Source organism: Heterodontus francisci, chromosome 13 (assembly GCF_036365525.1).
Source record: "Heterodontus francisci isolate sHetFra1 chromosome 13, sHetFra1.hap1, whole genome shotgun sequence".
NCBI classification, from domain to species: domain Eukaryota; kingdom Metazoa; phylum Chordata; class Chondrichthyes; order Heterodontiformes; family Heterodontidae; genus Heterodontus; species Heterodontus francisci.
The window spans coordinates 98594503-98611240 of NC_090383.1; the positions used below are offsets into that span (position 1 = coordinate 98594503).

Genomic DNA, 16738 nt, shown 5'->3' on the forward strand with positions numbered 1-16738 from the left:
AAGTGGTTTCTTGGGTTGACAGTTTAGCTTGAGTCAGTGGCAGAGGTAGTGCAATACAAAGCGTATCTGTACTTTGGAATAGCAAATTGTTTTGGCCAGATTGTGTTCTAATCAAGTGTGTAAAACTGTTCAATTTCTGAAATTATATTCCAAAGTTTTTAACTCCCTGTAAACGCTGAAAACCATTTTTAAATAGAGTCTTCATATAATTACTGTACAAAATGAACTAAATTTAAATACCTGGAGTCTGTAAAGGCAGTGTAGAATTTTGATTTTGAGTGTGCAGGTAAGTGGCGTGGTCCCAAAATTCTCTCACATTTTCTGTTCATTTATTGTGTCTATTTTGCTCGCTCTGTCAATCCATTTCTTCTTCCTCTCTTTTGCGCTCAATCTTTTTCTTTTCCCTCTTTCTCTTGCTTTTCTTTCTGCATGCTGTTTGCAAACCATTTGTAAGTGTGCTGCCAGAGTGTTCTACAGGAATATGGTTGTATTTATTTACTTGTTGGAAAAGGTATTTGAGGTGAGGGTGTTAAAGTGTTATTTAGAATTTTTTAAATGAAAAATCATTCTTGCCTGATTTGGAAGTGATAAATTTCAAATGTATGTTCTGCCAAGACTCAAGGTTTTGCCTCACCAGGGTGTGTCATAGAATTCATTGATGTTGATTAGTATTAGCAAAATTCTCCAAAGTGAATAAGATCGACCCATAACAACTTCAACAACACTGTGTGTAATATTTTTGTGTATTAACTCACTGAAGCACCCTAGCATGAAAGAGTCCAAATAGGTGTCATTGATGGGAAAGGATGAGTAAAACCTTGGTGAATTTGAAAATCTTAAAATGGGAGGAGGGCCTTCCTATCAAATTGGAGCAGCACTAAAGTTTTTCAGAGGATGCGAATCCTTAAGAATTTTCCCTTTTGTCGTCTTAACCTTGAGGAGGCATGTGGCAGTGACTGACTTTTTCCACCCCCATTCCCCCAGTGGCACAGTGGTCTGAGGTCTGGAAATTAGAATTGGGAAATAGGATACATGTTCTCTTAGCACAGCTGTGGTGCTTTACCTGATATTCTAGAGCATCGTATGGACCTTAATTTCACTTGATGGGGATATTTTTATTTGAATATATACTTGCAGAAAAATTGATTTTTGAAGTAGTTTAGTTTAGGATTTAGTGACCTGGTTTCTCCAACAGCACGAGATTGCTAAAACTGATTTTAAAATAAACATTTCTGCATGCTATTAATTGGCTGGAAATTCATTTTTTATGGCTTGGCTTGTTAAAGGAAAGCAAGCAGCTGGTAAGTGCAGTTATGAATTTCTTGTTGAGAGTTTCTCAGCGCCCTGAAATTATTTTTTGTAGTTGGTACTAAAAAATGTACAGCAGGTTCGATGTCTGAAAGAGAGACAACTAAACAGGATGGAAGCATGCTAACCATTTGGGTGGAAAGAGTCAGGACACATGCTGATTAATTTGTATATGCCCAATATCTTTTCAGATTTTCAGAATTTCTGTTTTTTCTTTGCCTTAATTACAACTTTGGTTTCAAATGTTTTATGTGAACTTCATCAGTTGGAGTAATAAGATTCCTGACAACCGGATATGTTCCATACAATTAGGACCTCTCGTGTAGCAGAGTTTTGCTGCCTTGATGCTCATTGAATGCTGGACCTCTACTGTAATTAGTCTTCCAGCAGACTGGCAAAGGTGTTCCCAGTTTTGTTTAGAGTGGAGGCCTTGAAGGGCATCTCCTAACCTTTAACAAATGATTGGCGTTGTAGAGGAGCTCTGCAGTAGAAGACCACAAAGTGAACAGAGGTTCAGACATTAATTCTTTGGGCATATATCCTTCAAAATTCCACTTGTGCATATTGATTTATAGGTAGGATGTCTCTTTAAATGATTGTCTTTACTTCCAGCGTTAAGAATTCCACATTCCTTAATGATGGTGTATAACCTATGAGGGATTGGAAAAATTAATGTAAGCTGTAATTTATTAGTTCTGTATTGTTTTCTTGTTTTTAGGACACATAATAACCTTTGGCTGCCAGAGATGTTGGCCCAGCTCAGCCCACACTTCACAAAAGCCCATGACATGCTGGAAGTGGAAAAAAATGCTATTCTTGGTAAATAAATAAATAATTGAAGATCCTATTCTATATAGTTAGTTTCCTATTTCTTGAAAGTTAACCTCTCAATCTCACTGGATAATTAGCTTGTACATACTAAATTAAAAAAAATAATTACTTTATAAGCTGCAGCTCCTGACCTTTTTTGCTACTTACTAGTTGCTTGTTCTCTTATAAGAATAATTTATTTAATTCAAGCACCTACTGTTTTAAGTCCTGTCTGACCCAGCTTCATCCCCAATTTAAACTGAAGCGATAGAGATACTTGACTGTTGAGTAAATCTCCTCTTGGTATCTTAATTGCTAACTTGCACATTAAGTGACCCGAAGACTTGTGTAGATTTAAATGCTCATTTTGTCTATTTCATCAAAGTTTTAGTAAAAGTAAAAATAAAAGTTTTTTTTGATCTTGGATCTTGAAGTCTCCAGATTGAAGCTATTTTATGCTCATTATTGCTATACTAGCAGAGACCCACAAAATATTCATGGTCAAATTAGTGTACTTAACCAATTCCATCACCACATCCACCCCCTCCGATGCCATCCCCACCCTACCCCCTCTCCAATCACTCCAGCCAGGGTAACTGTTGTTGGCTCCCCTTACCTTCCACTTTTGTTTTCCTCACCCCTTACCCCCCACCTTGCTGCCGCCATCACCAACCGTTGGCAGTTGCATGTGCATTGTGCACTTCACTCCTCCGTGTGCACCAGGTTCTGCCCACCAAATCAACCCACCAACCAATCAAAAGTGTGGACAGACAAAAACTGCATATTATCAGATTAATAGCAAAATGTAGTTTTATTCATGACTGCACATTATCATTTCTGCAGGTAAATCATTTGTAGGAATAGCCCCTCCCCTCACCTCCCAAAATCACTGACTACTGCTACTTTTGAAGAAAATCAAAGGTTGATTCAGTACTATTCAGTTCAGTACATTGCCAATTACTATTCTGGGGTTGACTGTACTGGTGGAAGGTGAAAAAATCCTGACCTTAATGTCAGGTTTCCTACTATTATGACTAATTTGTAATTTTTGTAAGCTTTCTCTTTGAAGGTGTTTGTAACTGTTGTATACCATAGAACTTGTTCCTTGTTGCTTTCAATGCAGGTATTCCACAGCCTCTGCTCGATCATGCTGATGCTCCAGTGTACAAATCTGTGTTGGAACGAATGCAAGGATTCTTCTGTACCTTGTATGACAATTGGTAGGAAGTTATTTTGTCAGTACTTTAGGTAGTATGTACTTATGAGTAACATGTTTTGAAAGCCAAAGTGGTTGTCTATGCATACTGTTGAGTATGGGACAATTAGAAATTGATGATACTTCTCTAATGTAACCACTTCAATTCGGGTCATAAACCTACACATCTGTGGTTCTGATTTGTGCATCTACATGCAGGAATTCTTTAGTTGAAATATTATACACTCTGCACTACATGCTTTTGTGGAAAAGGAACCAGTTAGCTGATGTGCCAGAATGCTTAATGAATAGTTAACTTCTTTTGTTGTACTCTTCCTGGTGATGGTGGTTTGTGTTGAGGTGCACGAGTGTGCGTGCCTGCACCCCTCAGGTGCCTTGCTTCAAGCATACACCAGATGGGTGAGAGTTGTTAGGTTATTCAGCTGTAGAAGGCAGCATGGGTAAATAGATAGCAATCCTGGTAGATTTATGACGCCATTTATTTTCTCCCTTTCATATCTTTGACAAGAGACAACTGTAGCCCAGCTATTGTAAACTTGACATGAGATATAACCATGATCTTTCTCGTCTGTATAGCTCAATATTGCACCATATACAGGCTTAAACCATTTGCAAAAAAGATAATTTTCCTTTGTTTTAAATTTTTTTTTTCGGTGTTTGAAAATTACTTTCTTGGGTATTAAACATTGCATTGCTTTAACTTTATTCTTGAAACAGTTTCCATATTCTCGGGAATGCTGGGCCAAGTATGCTTCAAGATTTTTTCGACATAAGCAATTTTGCAGAATCTGTAATAAACTCAGCTTTTGTGAATCTGGAGAATATTCCTGACTACCGGCTCCGTCCAGTGCTACATATCCTTTTGCCTTTCCGATGACTAAACAAAAGTATAAGGGAATACTGAGTTGTATAAAATTGGTATGCACTTAGTGTGAGCTCAAATCTGTGATAAGCCTCCCAATTGAATTAGTGATACATGGGTACGTGAAATTTACTTTTGGTCTGTGCCTTTAATATTTAGCATTATTATAGATTTATTGGTGGGGGAAAGGGGAAGAGAATTTCAGGTTTTTGTGGTGGTTAACTTGTTTAAAATATCTGTCAATCAGTAACTTGAAAAATGTATAATGGGAAGCACAGTTAAAAATTATCAAAGGCTTGCATTAGTAGTTGTGTAAATGCAACAGATTTGCTAATACGCATTGCCTTGTCACAAAAAGGCCTATATAAAACCTCTGCTACATTTTCGTGCCATACAGATTGGTTAGGCTTGGTGTGAAATTGACTTTAAGGTATAGCAAAATGGCTGTAGTTAACTGGGAAGGAGAAATCATGAGTTAAGCAAAATACTGCAGGTGCTGGAAATCTAAAATAAAAACAGAAAATGCTGAAAATACTCAACAGGTCTGCCAACAACTGTGGAGAGCGAAAAAGAGTTTACGTTTCAGGTCTGTGACCTGCTGGTCTGGAAGGGTGTGTTATACCTAGCCTGTGTGATTATTTGTTTTTTTGCAATGCAATATTGTGAAGAAAATGGAAGTTATTGACTTAACTCGTGCATACGTGTATTTGTCAAGCCTTTGGTCCAGTCCTGTCCACCTGAACATTATGAATCTGTGCTGTGCCCAATTCTTGGACCCCTGTTCTCCTATTTACTGCAGGTAATTATAAAGAAAGGTCTGGCTGATAATTCTTTAGCTATTAAGAGATTACTCTGTAATATCCCAGATTTCAGAGTTTTTTTTCCTCTGCTGACTGTATTCTCAGGATTAGAATATTTTAAACATTTTGTGGATTCTTTATTCTGATTGTTGTTCTCTGACTAACCACTACGTAAAGTATAAAAGTGGGTTTGATGTAGTTTTCAGTAACCTGTTTGAGTCAAAGGTAGGAGGTAGTATGAATGCTCTGGCAAGGAATTCAGGTACACTAAGCAAAGTAAACTTCACCCCAAAACGCTCTTGAGAGACTTGAGCGATCTCCATTAAGTATGTAATGAAGGAAATGGAAAATAGAAACATAGAAAATAGGAGCAGGAGTAGGCCATTCGGCCCTTCAGGCCTGCTCCGCCATTCATTATGATCATGGCTGATTATCCAACTCAGTAGCCTGTTCCTGCTTTTGCCCCATACCCGTTGATCCCTTTCGCCCCAAGAGCTATATCTAACTCCTCCTTGAAAACATACAATGTTTTGGCCTCAACTGCTTTCTGCGGTAGCGAAATCCACAGGCTCACCACACTCTGGGTAAAGAAGTTTCTCCTCATCTCAGTCCTGAAAGGTTTACCCCGTATCCTTAGACTATGACCCCTGGAAAATGCTCAACTAATAGTGTCAGTCAGCTAAGCATCTGGACTATTAACCTATTTTTTCCTCTTCAGATTCTGATAGAATATGTTAGAACACAGCACTTCAATCGTTTCAGATTACAGTATCTTAATTTTTTTGGTAATCAATGAAATGTAGAAAAAAGCTGAAACTTTAAGAGCAGCAGACAAATGAGGTTGTCTGTTAAATTGAAGCTTTATTAGACTATCTGTCTGAAAGTAATCTAGATATACCTAAAACAATCTTGAAATTTTTGATTAAACAGTATGTTCTAAACTTGGAGTCTTTACAGATGCTTAAATACTCTGGTGATTAAAAATACCCAGATAAATCTTGTGAACATTTTGGCAGTGATAGAAAAAAATCTTGCTGTGTGTGGAAAACTGTATGTTGAAACTAGTTTACTGATGAATAGTATTGTTTAGAATTCAAATTTTAGGACTTGCCCATCTGTCAGGATAATATGTAACACTATTGTTTGTTTGGCAGAGACTAAGTGCCAAGTGGGTTGTCATCAACCAGAGAGGCCTGCTGGAGTAAGTGTCAAACTTTATGGTCATACTTTTGGATTTTAAGAATATCATCGCTGTCTTAAGTATTGCTTAAATATTACACAGATGTATTTTATTTAATGGAATAGTTTTAATTTCTATTAAATAGAGATTATAGTTTACTTGTGTATGCAGAGATATAAATGTTGGGATCAATTATGGTTTAATTTATCTTAAAAAAAAAAATTACATGTAAAAACACAATTTTATTTTCCATTTCTTTTAACTAAAATAAATAATCATAATTCCATCAAGACTCCAAGTCCTGCTTGCAAATGCCATTTTATTACTTAGCTGCTAAAGTGATGCATGGTAAACTACCGTCTATCCTTATATTTCTGCATTTGTTGATGCAACTTGCCTCAGTTGCAGCACGGCCCTGAATCAGAAGATCATGGCTTCAAAACCTGCACCTGAAGTGCTGCAACCGGCAAGGCTACAGACCAGGTGCTGGAAGGTGGGATCAGAATGGGTTGCTTGTTTTTTCAGCTGGCCCAGACGGAATGGGTTGAATGGCCTCTTTCTGTGCTGTAACTTCTCTATGGTTCTACAACCCACTCCAGAGGTATAAGCACATAATCTGGTTTGACACTTCAGTTCAGTACTGAAGGAGTGCTCCATTGCCTTGTGTGATGTCTTTTGGATAGAATTTTAAACTGAGGTCTTGTCTGCCATCATGTCATTTAAAAGATCCCATGGCACTGTTGAGAGAAGAGCATGGGATTAAAGACCTGCTCGGGTATGAAATTGAAACCCGACCACAGCCAACCCGGGCCCGAGTCCTTGAATTTTTTTTCGCGCCTCACCCGACCCAACCCGAATATCGCAATAAATTTAATATCAAACATGTTATTGTGCTCTACCATGTCCAAATGGTAACACTTGTGATCCTGTTCACAGTTCCAGCAACAGGCTATTCCCGCAGATGGAGTTGTGGGGAATCATGGGCGAGCCTGATCCCGAGAGTTCCCGGAGGCAGCACTGTCCAGCCCGACCCGACCCGAGGCCGAATGCTGGACTCGATATAGACCCAACCCAACACATAGTCGGGTCTAGTGGGGTTCGGGTCGGGTAGCCAGGCTTTACATGGGATTTCTTATGTTTTGGCCAGCATTTATCCTTCAACCATCGCCACCAAAAGTAGATTATCAGAGGGGGATGGTGACATAGTGGTAATGTTACTGAACTAGTAATCCAGAGGCTTTGACATGCCCTGGGGACATGAATTCAAATCCCACCATGGCAGCTGGTGGAATTTAAATTCAGTTAATTACAAACCTGGAATTAAAAGCTAGTTTCATTAATGGTGACTATGAAACTACAAGATTGTCGTAAATACCATCTGATTCACTAATGTCCTTTTGGGGACAGAAATCTGCTGCCCTTTGCTGGTCTGGCCTATATGTGACTCCAGACCCACAGCCATGTCATTGACTCTTAACTGCCCTAGCAAGCCACTCAGTTGTACCAAACTGTTACAGAAAAATAGAAAAAGAATAAAACCAGACAGACCATCTGGCATTAACCATGGCACCAGAAACGATAACTGCACGCCCTGCTCAGTCGATCCTGCAAAGTCCTCTTTACGAACATCAGGGGACTTGTGCCAGAATTGGGAGAGCTTTCCCACAGACTAGTCAAGCAACATCCTGACATAGTCAAACTCACCGAATCATACCTTACAGCCAATGTCCCATACTCATCCATCACCACCCCTGGGTATCTCCTATCCCATTGGCAGGACAGACTTACCAGAGGCGGCAGCACAGTGGTATACAGTCAGAAGGGAGACACCCTCGGAGTCTGCAATATTGACTCCGGACCAGGGATAGGCACCAACATGTTGCATCACGGGTATTTGACAAAATTATTGACTCAGCCACGGACATGGAGGAAATTAATCTGTATATAAGGTGTATAGCCAACCTAATGCAATTAAACATCCCACAGCATTCAAGAGCTTGACACCATCCAGGACAAAGCAGCCTGCTTGATTGGCACCCCAGTGATAAACATTCACTCCCTGCACCACCAATGTACAGTGGCAGGAGTTTGTACCATCTACAAGATGCACTGCAGCAACTCACCAAGGCTCCTTAGACAGCACCTTCCAAACCTGTGACCTCTACAACCTAGAAGGACAAGGGCAGCAGACGCATGGGAACTCCACCATCTGCAACTTCCCCTCCGAGCCGCAAATCATCCTGACTTGGAACTATATCACCATTCCTTCGCTGTCGCTGGGTCAAAATCGTGGAACTCCCTAACAGCACTGTGGGTGTACCTACCCCACATGGACTGCAGCAGTTCAAGAAGGCAGCTCACCACCACTTTCTCAAGAGTAATTAGGGATGGGCAATAAATGCTGATCTAGCCAGCGATGCCCACATCCCATGCATAAAACAAAACACAGCAAGGGTGGGGGACTTATGCTCATCGCCAAGAGTTGTTCGGTAGCACCGCTATTGACCCAGCTGGCCAAGTCTTGAAGGACGTATCTGCCTGACTAGGCTTGCGGCAGGTGGTGGGAGAACCAACGAGGGGAAAATCCTGCTAGACCTAGCCCTCACCAATCTACCTGTTGCAAATGCATCTGTCCATCATAGTATTGGTAGAAGTGACCATCGCACAGTCCTTGTGGAGACAAAGTCCTGTCTTCACACTGAGGATACCTTCCATTGTGTTCTTTGGTACTATCACCATGCTAAATGAGATAGATTCAGAACAGTTTTAGCAGCTCAAACTGGGCATCCATAAGGCGCTGTCGGCTAACAGCATATCCCTCACTCTATCATTGCCATCAGGCCAAGGGATCAACCCTGCTTCAACGAGGAGTGTAGGAGAGTGTGCCAGGAGCAGTATCAGACATACTTAAAAATGAGGTGCCAACCTGGTGAAGCTACAACACAGGACAACATGCATGCTAAACAGCAGAAGCAGCATGCAATGGACAGAGCTAAGCAATCCCACAACCAGTGGATCAGATCAAAGCTCTGCAGTCCTGCCACATCTAGTTGTGAATGGTGGACAATTACACAACTAACTGGAGGAGGAGGCTCCACAAACATCTCCATCCTCAATGATGGCGGAGCCCAGCATGTCAGTGCAAAAGTCAAGACTAAAGCATTTGCAACCATCTTCAGCCAGAAGTGCCAAGTGGATGATCCATTTGGTCCCCAGCATCTCGGATGCCAGTCTTCAGCCAATTGGATTCACTCCACATGATATCAAGAAAAGGCTGAATGCACTGGTTACAGCAAAGGCTATGTGTCTTGACAACATTCCAGCAGTAGTACTGAAGGCTTGTGCTCCAGAACTAGCTGGGCCCCTCGCCAAGCTGTTCCAGTACAGCTAGAACACTGGCATGTACCCGACAATGTGGAAAATTGCCCAGGTATGTCCTGTCCATAAAAAGCAGGACAAATCCAATCTGGCTAATTACCGTTCCATCAGTCTACTTTCGATCGTCAGCAAAGTGACGGAAGGTGAGGTCGCGAGTGCTATCAAGCAGCACTTGCACAGCAATAACCTGCTTATCAATACTCGGATAGGATTCCGCGAGGGCCATTTGGCTCTTGACCACCTTACAGCCTTGGTCAAAATATGGACAAAAAGAGCTGAATTCAAGAGGTGAGGTGAGAGTGACTGTCCATGATATCAAGGGAGCATTTGGCAGAGTGTGGCATCAAGGAGCCCTAGCAAAATTGAAGTCAGTGGGAATCAGTAAAACTCTCCAATGGTTGGGGTCAAACCTAGCACAAAGGATGATTATAAAAGCAAAATACTGCAGGTGCTGGAAATCTGAAATAAAAACAAGAAATGCTGGAAATACTCAGCAGGTCTGGCAGCATCTGTGGAGAGAAAAGCAGAGTTAACGTTTCAGGTCAGTGACCCTTCTCCAGAACCAGTTGATAAAGTTTTCCAGTTCGGGGCGGGAGCAGGAAACGGCACCGATACAGTCATCAATGTACCAGCAAAAGAGTTGGGGGAGGGGGCCTGAGTAGGACTGGAACAAGAAATGTTCGACATATCCCACAAAAAGACAGGCATAACTAGGACCCATGCGGGTACCCATTGCAACACCTTTTACTTGAAGGAAGTGAGTAGAGTTGAAGGAGAAGTTGTTCAATATGAGAACAAGTTCAGCCAGGCGGAGGAGGGTGGTGGTGGATGGGGACTGGTTGGGCCTCTGTTCAAGGAAGAAGCAGAGAACCCTCTGATTGTCCTGGTGGGGGATGGAGGTGTAGAGTCCATAGTGAAGAGGAGGCGGTTGGGGCCAGGAAACTGGAAATTGTCAAAATGACGTAGGGCGTCAGAAGAGTCACTGACGTAGGTGGGAAGAGACTGGACCAGAGGAGAAAAGATAGAGTCAAGATAGAAAGAAATAATTTCAGTGGGGCAGGAGCAAGCTGACACAATGGGTCTGCCGAGACAGTCCTGTTTGTGGATTTTGGGAAGGAAGTTGAAGTGGGCTGTCCGGGGTTGTGGAACTATGAGGTTGGAAGCTGTAGAGGGAACATCTCCAGAGGAGATGAGGTCAGTGACAGTCCTGTGGATAGTAGCTTAATGTTTGGTGGTGGGGTCATGGTCCAGAGGGAGGTAGGAAGAAGTGTCTGAGAGTTGGCGTTGAGCCTCTGCAAGGTAGAGGTCGGTACGCTATACAACAACAGCACCACCCTTGTCTGCAGGTTTGATGACCATGTCGGGGTTAGACCTGAGAGAACGGAGTGCCTCAAGTTCAGAGGGGGACAGGTTAGAGTGAGTGAGGGGGGAGAGAAATTGAGATGACCAATGTCACGCCAACAGTTTTCAATGAAGAGATCAAGAGCGGGTAAGAGGCTGTAAGAGGGTGCTGGAGAAGGATCACTGACCTGAAACATTAACTCTGCTTCTCTCTCCACAGATGCTGCCAGACCTGCTGAGTATTTCCAGCATTTCTTGTTTTTATTACAAAGGATGATTATTGTGGTTGTGGAGGCCAATCAACTATGCCCAAGGACATTGCTACGGGAGTTCCTAAGGATAGTATTCTAGGCCCAACCATCATCTGCCTCATCATTGACCTTCCCTCCATTATAAGGTCAGAAGTGGGGATGTTTGCTGATGATTGCACAGTACCATTTGCGACTCCTTATACTGAAGCTGTGTCTATTTGCAACCTGATCTGGACAGCATTCAGGCAAGATGGTAAGTGGCAAGTGCCATTTGTGCCACACATCCGCCAGGCAAAGACCATCTCCAATAAGAGAGAATCTAACCATCTCCCCATGACATTCAACAGCATTACTATTGCTGAATTCCTCACCATCATCCTGCGGGTTACCATTGACCAGAAACTTGGGGCCAGTTGTATTAATACTGTGGCTACAAGAGCAGGTCAGAGGATGGAAATTGTGTAGCGAGTAATTCACCTCCTAACTCCCCAAAGCCTGTTCACCATCTGCAAGGCATAAGTCAAGAGTGTGATGTAATACTCTCCACTTGCCTGAAGGAGTGCAACTCCAGTCATGCTCAAGAAGGTTGACACCATCCAGGACATAGCAGCCCGCTTGATTGGTACCTCATTAACCACCTTAAACATTCACTCCCACCACCACCGCAGCACAGTGGCAGCAGTGTGTACCATCTACAAAATGCCCCAACTCACCAAGCCTCCAACGGCACATTCCAAACCCATGACCTCTACCAACTGGGAACACCACCACTTGCAAATTCCCCTCCAAGCCACACACCATCCTGACTTGAAACTATATTGCAGTTCCTTCACTGTCGCTGGGTCAAATACCTGAACTCCCACCTTAACAGAACTGTTGGTGTACCAACACCAGATGGACTGCAGTGGTTCAAGAAGGCAACTCACTACCACCTTCTTGAAGGTAATTAGGGGTGGGCAACAAATGCTGGCCTTGACAGTAACGTGCTCATCCCATTAAAGGAAAAAAAACTGGGCATTTATCACGCTGCTGCTTATGAAACCTTGATGTGTGCAAATTATGATTTCCTATATTACAACAGTGACTATGAGCACGTCTTGATGGCCTGAACTCATGAAAAGCGCTTTCTTCTTTAACCGCTGACATTATTATTTTTATATTCCTGTTTTAAAGATGGTGAAATATTTGTAGAGAACTTAATTTCCAAATCAGTTTTAGAACTGAATGCTGTTAATGATGGGCTGATTTGGAAAGGTAGATACAAGTACATGATGCGTTGCCTTGAAATAATATAAATTTGCACTCCTGACTTTTTTGATGGTTATAATGACATCCTTTTAGGGCTGAAAGTGGTGCTCCTGAGGAGAATCCCGAGTCTCAAGAAATGCTGGATGAGCAACTGACTCGACTTCTCACCCGCGAATCCATTGATCTGATGAGTAAGAAGTGTACTGTTCTTTTAGTTAATAGTCTCTTATGCAAATTATAAAGTGTATTTTATAAAGAAATAAAACCTATACGGAGAAAAATTCCAGCCAAGTTAATGTGAAGTGAAATGTGATGTGCATTACCCAAGTAAAATTTGCTTCAATGGTCAGACTTGTATATATTTGTTTAAAAAAGCTTGTTTGGAGCTTCACTGTGTAATTACATCATGTATCCCACGGTGCATGGCTGGGTGGAGTAGCAATACTTATTGCGCTTGGGTGGTGAACAGTTGGAGTAAAATCCAAAATGTTTTGGCTGTGAAAAATAATCCAGCCTCTATTTTCATTGGGCCAAGATTGCTTTGAGAATTGGGACTAAATTGTATCCATAATTGTATGTACGTAACTGCCAGTAGGTAACTAATGGGCATTTTCTATCTTCCAAATACAAAAAGATGCAAGGGGAGACAATAGAAATCGTGGTTGGGACATATTCAGTTGGTTTTCTTTCTGGTTTCGTTTTACTTTTTCTTTTTTAAGCAATTATTTTTTTCTCCACCACCCAACCTTTCCATTGATTTTTGTTATTCCTCTGTCTCAGTGGACAACATCAAGCAGTTTGTCGCATACAATTGTTGCAATTAAAGCCTTGTGGCCCCATTACACCCCACCCACCAGCACCCATGGTAATTTTCAGATAGTAAATGCACTGCAAAGGCTGGTTCTGAATATTTATACACTTTGTTTCTCCTCTGCAGCTGTATGCTGTTGTGTTAAGAAGGGTCCTGAGTCTATATCAGGTGATATGGATGGTAAGTAAACTAGCAGTTTTTTTCACACCTGAGTGTCTCAAGTTTAGAGAAATTTTTGAGTGCTTGTAAGTAATCTTTTTGCCAACTATAACAGGTTAGTAATACCAGTGGCCTACTAGAATGAAACATTGCTTGATCCAGAGGTCCATATAAAATGTGTGCGTGGCGAGTGGGGGAAGAAAAGAAAGATGTTTTAGAAATATTCCTTGAGGTTAAGTACAGAGAAGGTTGGGCATAGGTGAAACCATCTGAATTGATTCTCTTGTGCTATTTTCCTGTGCACTAACAAATCTGGGATGGAATCTGTAAACCTCTAAATTTAATGGGGTATGTTGGGGGAGCACGGAGGAGTTTTTTTGTCTGCGTTAGCTATTCTTCTGGGCTCATTGACACTAGATATTCCCATAGACTGATGCTCGTGTTAGTGAGACAAGTTCAGTCGTAAATCAAGAAACTGAATACAATTTCACCTTGCTCCATGTATCTTGGCAGAATGCTGCTTTACAGAATAGCAATCATTGAAATTAGCTGGTATAGTCCCCAATGTTTATATCGAGCATATTCATGCAACAGTGAATTTACCACTTTGTGCAATAGCAAGGTAGTGTTATTGAAGAAACTAAACAAGACTGCATGCAATGCAACTAGCTTCATTTAAATCATCAAAGTGATTCTTGACAATGCAGCCGGCCATTGACTTCATCAGACTGCGCCAAGCTGCGCACATACGCAGGCGGGCTCGTGCTCTCTGCGTGCACTGTGTTCTGCATTCCAAAACTGGTTGGCGCATGTGCAGATGACGTCATTGCGTAATGCGTGGGAGAGAGCAGGGGGAAGTGGGGAGAGAGTGGCCGAAGATCTTGGCGGTGGGTGCGCTCTCTTTCCCCCCCCCCCCCCCACCCCTCCTGCCTGCTCTGTTTCTCTCCCCCCGCCTGCTCTGTTTTTCCCCTCTCCGGCCATTTTGTGCTGCCATGGGTTTACATTGCCTTTGTGTGATTATTTGAGCAGCACCATCTTTCGTTCTGGTAGCTGCCTGTATGTCGCAGACTGTGACGTTTTAGTGGAACAGGCTGCATTTGCACATGTACCAGTGCAGCGCCACCTAGTGGTTGCATTGTCAGCAAACGCAGACTTAAATCATACAACTTGTAACCCCACGCCATTTGTAGGGGATTCGAAAGACTTAAAGGTGCTATTTACTCTTGATTTTGCTTCCAATGTACCTTAACGAGGTATGAACTGATAAGTAAATACAGCTGTCACTGCATAAAATAAAAGGAGCTCATAGTTTTCTGTTACATAAAAGCAAAATACTGCGGATGCTGGAAATCTGAAATAAAAACAAGAAATGCTGGAACCACTCAGCAGGTCTGGCAGCATCTGTGGAAAGAGAAGCAGAGTTAACGTTTCGGGTCAGTGACCCTTCTTTGGAACTCGCAAATATTAGAGTTGTCAAAGGTTATAAGCAAGTGACCCGGGGGTGGGGCAAGAGATAACAAAGGAGAAGGTGTAGATTGGACAAGGCCACATAGCTGACCAAGAGGTCATGGAGCAAAGGCAGGCAATATGTTAATGGTGTGTTGAAAAACAAAGCATTCGTACAGATTGGGTGTTAACGAACTGAAGATTGAACAGCAGCAAGTACAAACATGAAAAAAAACCAGTGGGTAAGCAAACTAAACAAACTACAATGAAATGAAATAAACAAAAGAAAAAAATTTTGTAAAAAAATGTAAAAAAGAAAAAATAACTAAAAATAAAAGTAAAATGGGGGGCCCGTCATGCTCTGAAATTATTGAACTCCATGTTCAGTCCGGCAGGCTGTAGTGTGCCTAATTGGAAAATGAGATGCTGTTCCTCGAGCTTGCGTTGATGTTCACTGGAACACTGCAGCAAGCCCAGGATAGAGATGAGAGCAGCGGGGAGTGTTGAAATGGCAAGCAACCGGAAGCTCAGGGTCCTGCTTGCGGACTGAGCGGAGGTGTTCAGCAAAGCGGTCACCCAGTCTGCGTTTGGTCTCCCCAATTTAGAGGAGACCACATTGTGAGCAGCGAATACAGTATACTACATTGAAAGAAGTACAAGTATATCGATGCTTCACCTGAAAGGAGTATTTGGGGCCTGGGATAGTGAGGAGAGAGGAGGTAAATGGGCAGGTATTACACCTCCTGCGATTGTGCCATGGGACGGGGATGAGGTGGTGGGGGTAATGGAGGAGTGGACCAGGGTGTCGCGGAGGGAACGACCCCTCTGGAATGCTGACGGGGGAAGGGAGGGGAAGATGTGATTGATAGTGGCATCACGCTGGAGGTGGCGGAAATGGCGGAGGATGATCCTTTGGATATGGAGGCTGATGGGGTGGAAAGTGAGGACAAGGGGAATCCTGTCACGGTTCTGGGAGGGAGGGGAAGGGGTGAGGGTAGAGGTGCGGACAATGGGCTGGACACGGTTGAGGGCCCTGTCAACAACAGTGGGGGGGAATCCTCGGTTGAGGAAAAAGGTCATATCAGAAGCACCGTTATGGAAGGTGGCATCATCAGAGCAGTTTTCTGTTACAATGCCAATGGCTGACTGAAATTGACAAAGCAAATGGTTAATGGTTTTTGCTTTTTGGCCAATACAAGCAACTAGTTGTTTTAAATGTGGACTTTTTAAGTAGTGGTGACTAATGCCCTTTCTTCTACAAGGCATATATGTTTGTATCCTAATCTGGGAGCTCTTCATCCCTCACTGGTTGATTAGAAAGGGAGGCCATTCTACCTGAAATGAGAACAGAAAATGCTGGAAATACTCAGCAGGTCTGGCGAATCAAGTTCATGTTTTAGGTGTGTGACCTTTCATCAGAAACCTTTATGGCTGTGTTTCTAACTAATTTCTGCAGCCAGAAGCCAAAGACTTGACCTTTGATGACCCTCTCACCATCTTCACCACTATCTTTCAAGCGTTGGCTCGTTGAGGTGTTGGTCAAACTGCCCCTGCAGGCTCACCTCTTTCCCCAGCTACTGTGTTGTACAAGGGTCACTGACCCGAAACGTTAACTCTGCTTCTCTTTTCACAGATGCTGCCAGACCTGCTGAGTGGTTCCAGCATTTCTTCTTTTCTTTCAGATAGCTTGTGTGTTCATAAAAAAAATCTGGTTTCCTGGCTGGTGCTGTCACTGTGTTTTGCTAAATATAAACATAAAATGTGCTATGGATATATTTTAGAATGTGAAAACTCCAAAGCTTTACAGTTTGATTCCATGTGTTTTCCTATGTACATACAAAACTTGGATGGAATCTATAAATCTTTAAATTAATGCTAGGATTTATCTTTAACAATTGAGAGATACACAGCAGCTACTTCCTGAATGT

General features: G+C 42.3%; 1 protein-coding gene across 1 annotated transcript in view; it reads left to right on the forward strand.

Moving 5' to 3' along the window:
• The window catches only part of LOC137376530 (exportin-5), a 107760-nt gene that overhangs the window by 74595 nt on the left and 16427 nt on the right, over positions 1 to 16738 (forward strand). The window contains exons 21-27 of the mRNA XM_068045251.1: positions 2027 to 2127; positions 3242 to 3338; positions 4052 to 4188; positions 4898 to 4995; positions 6151 to 6197; positions 12488 to 12585; positions 13332 to 13385. Of these exons, the coding sequence (XP_067901352.1) occupies positions 2027 to 2127; positions 3242 to 3338; positions 4052 to 4188; positions 4898 to 4995; positions 6151 to 6197; positions 12488 to 12585; positions 13332 to 13385 (632 nt within the window). The remainder of the gene's footprint in view (positions 1 to 2026; positions 2128 to 3241; positions 3339 to 4051; positions 4189 to 4897; positions 4996 to 6150; positions 6198 to 12487; positions 12586 to 13331; positions 13386 to 16738) is intronic.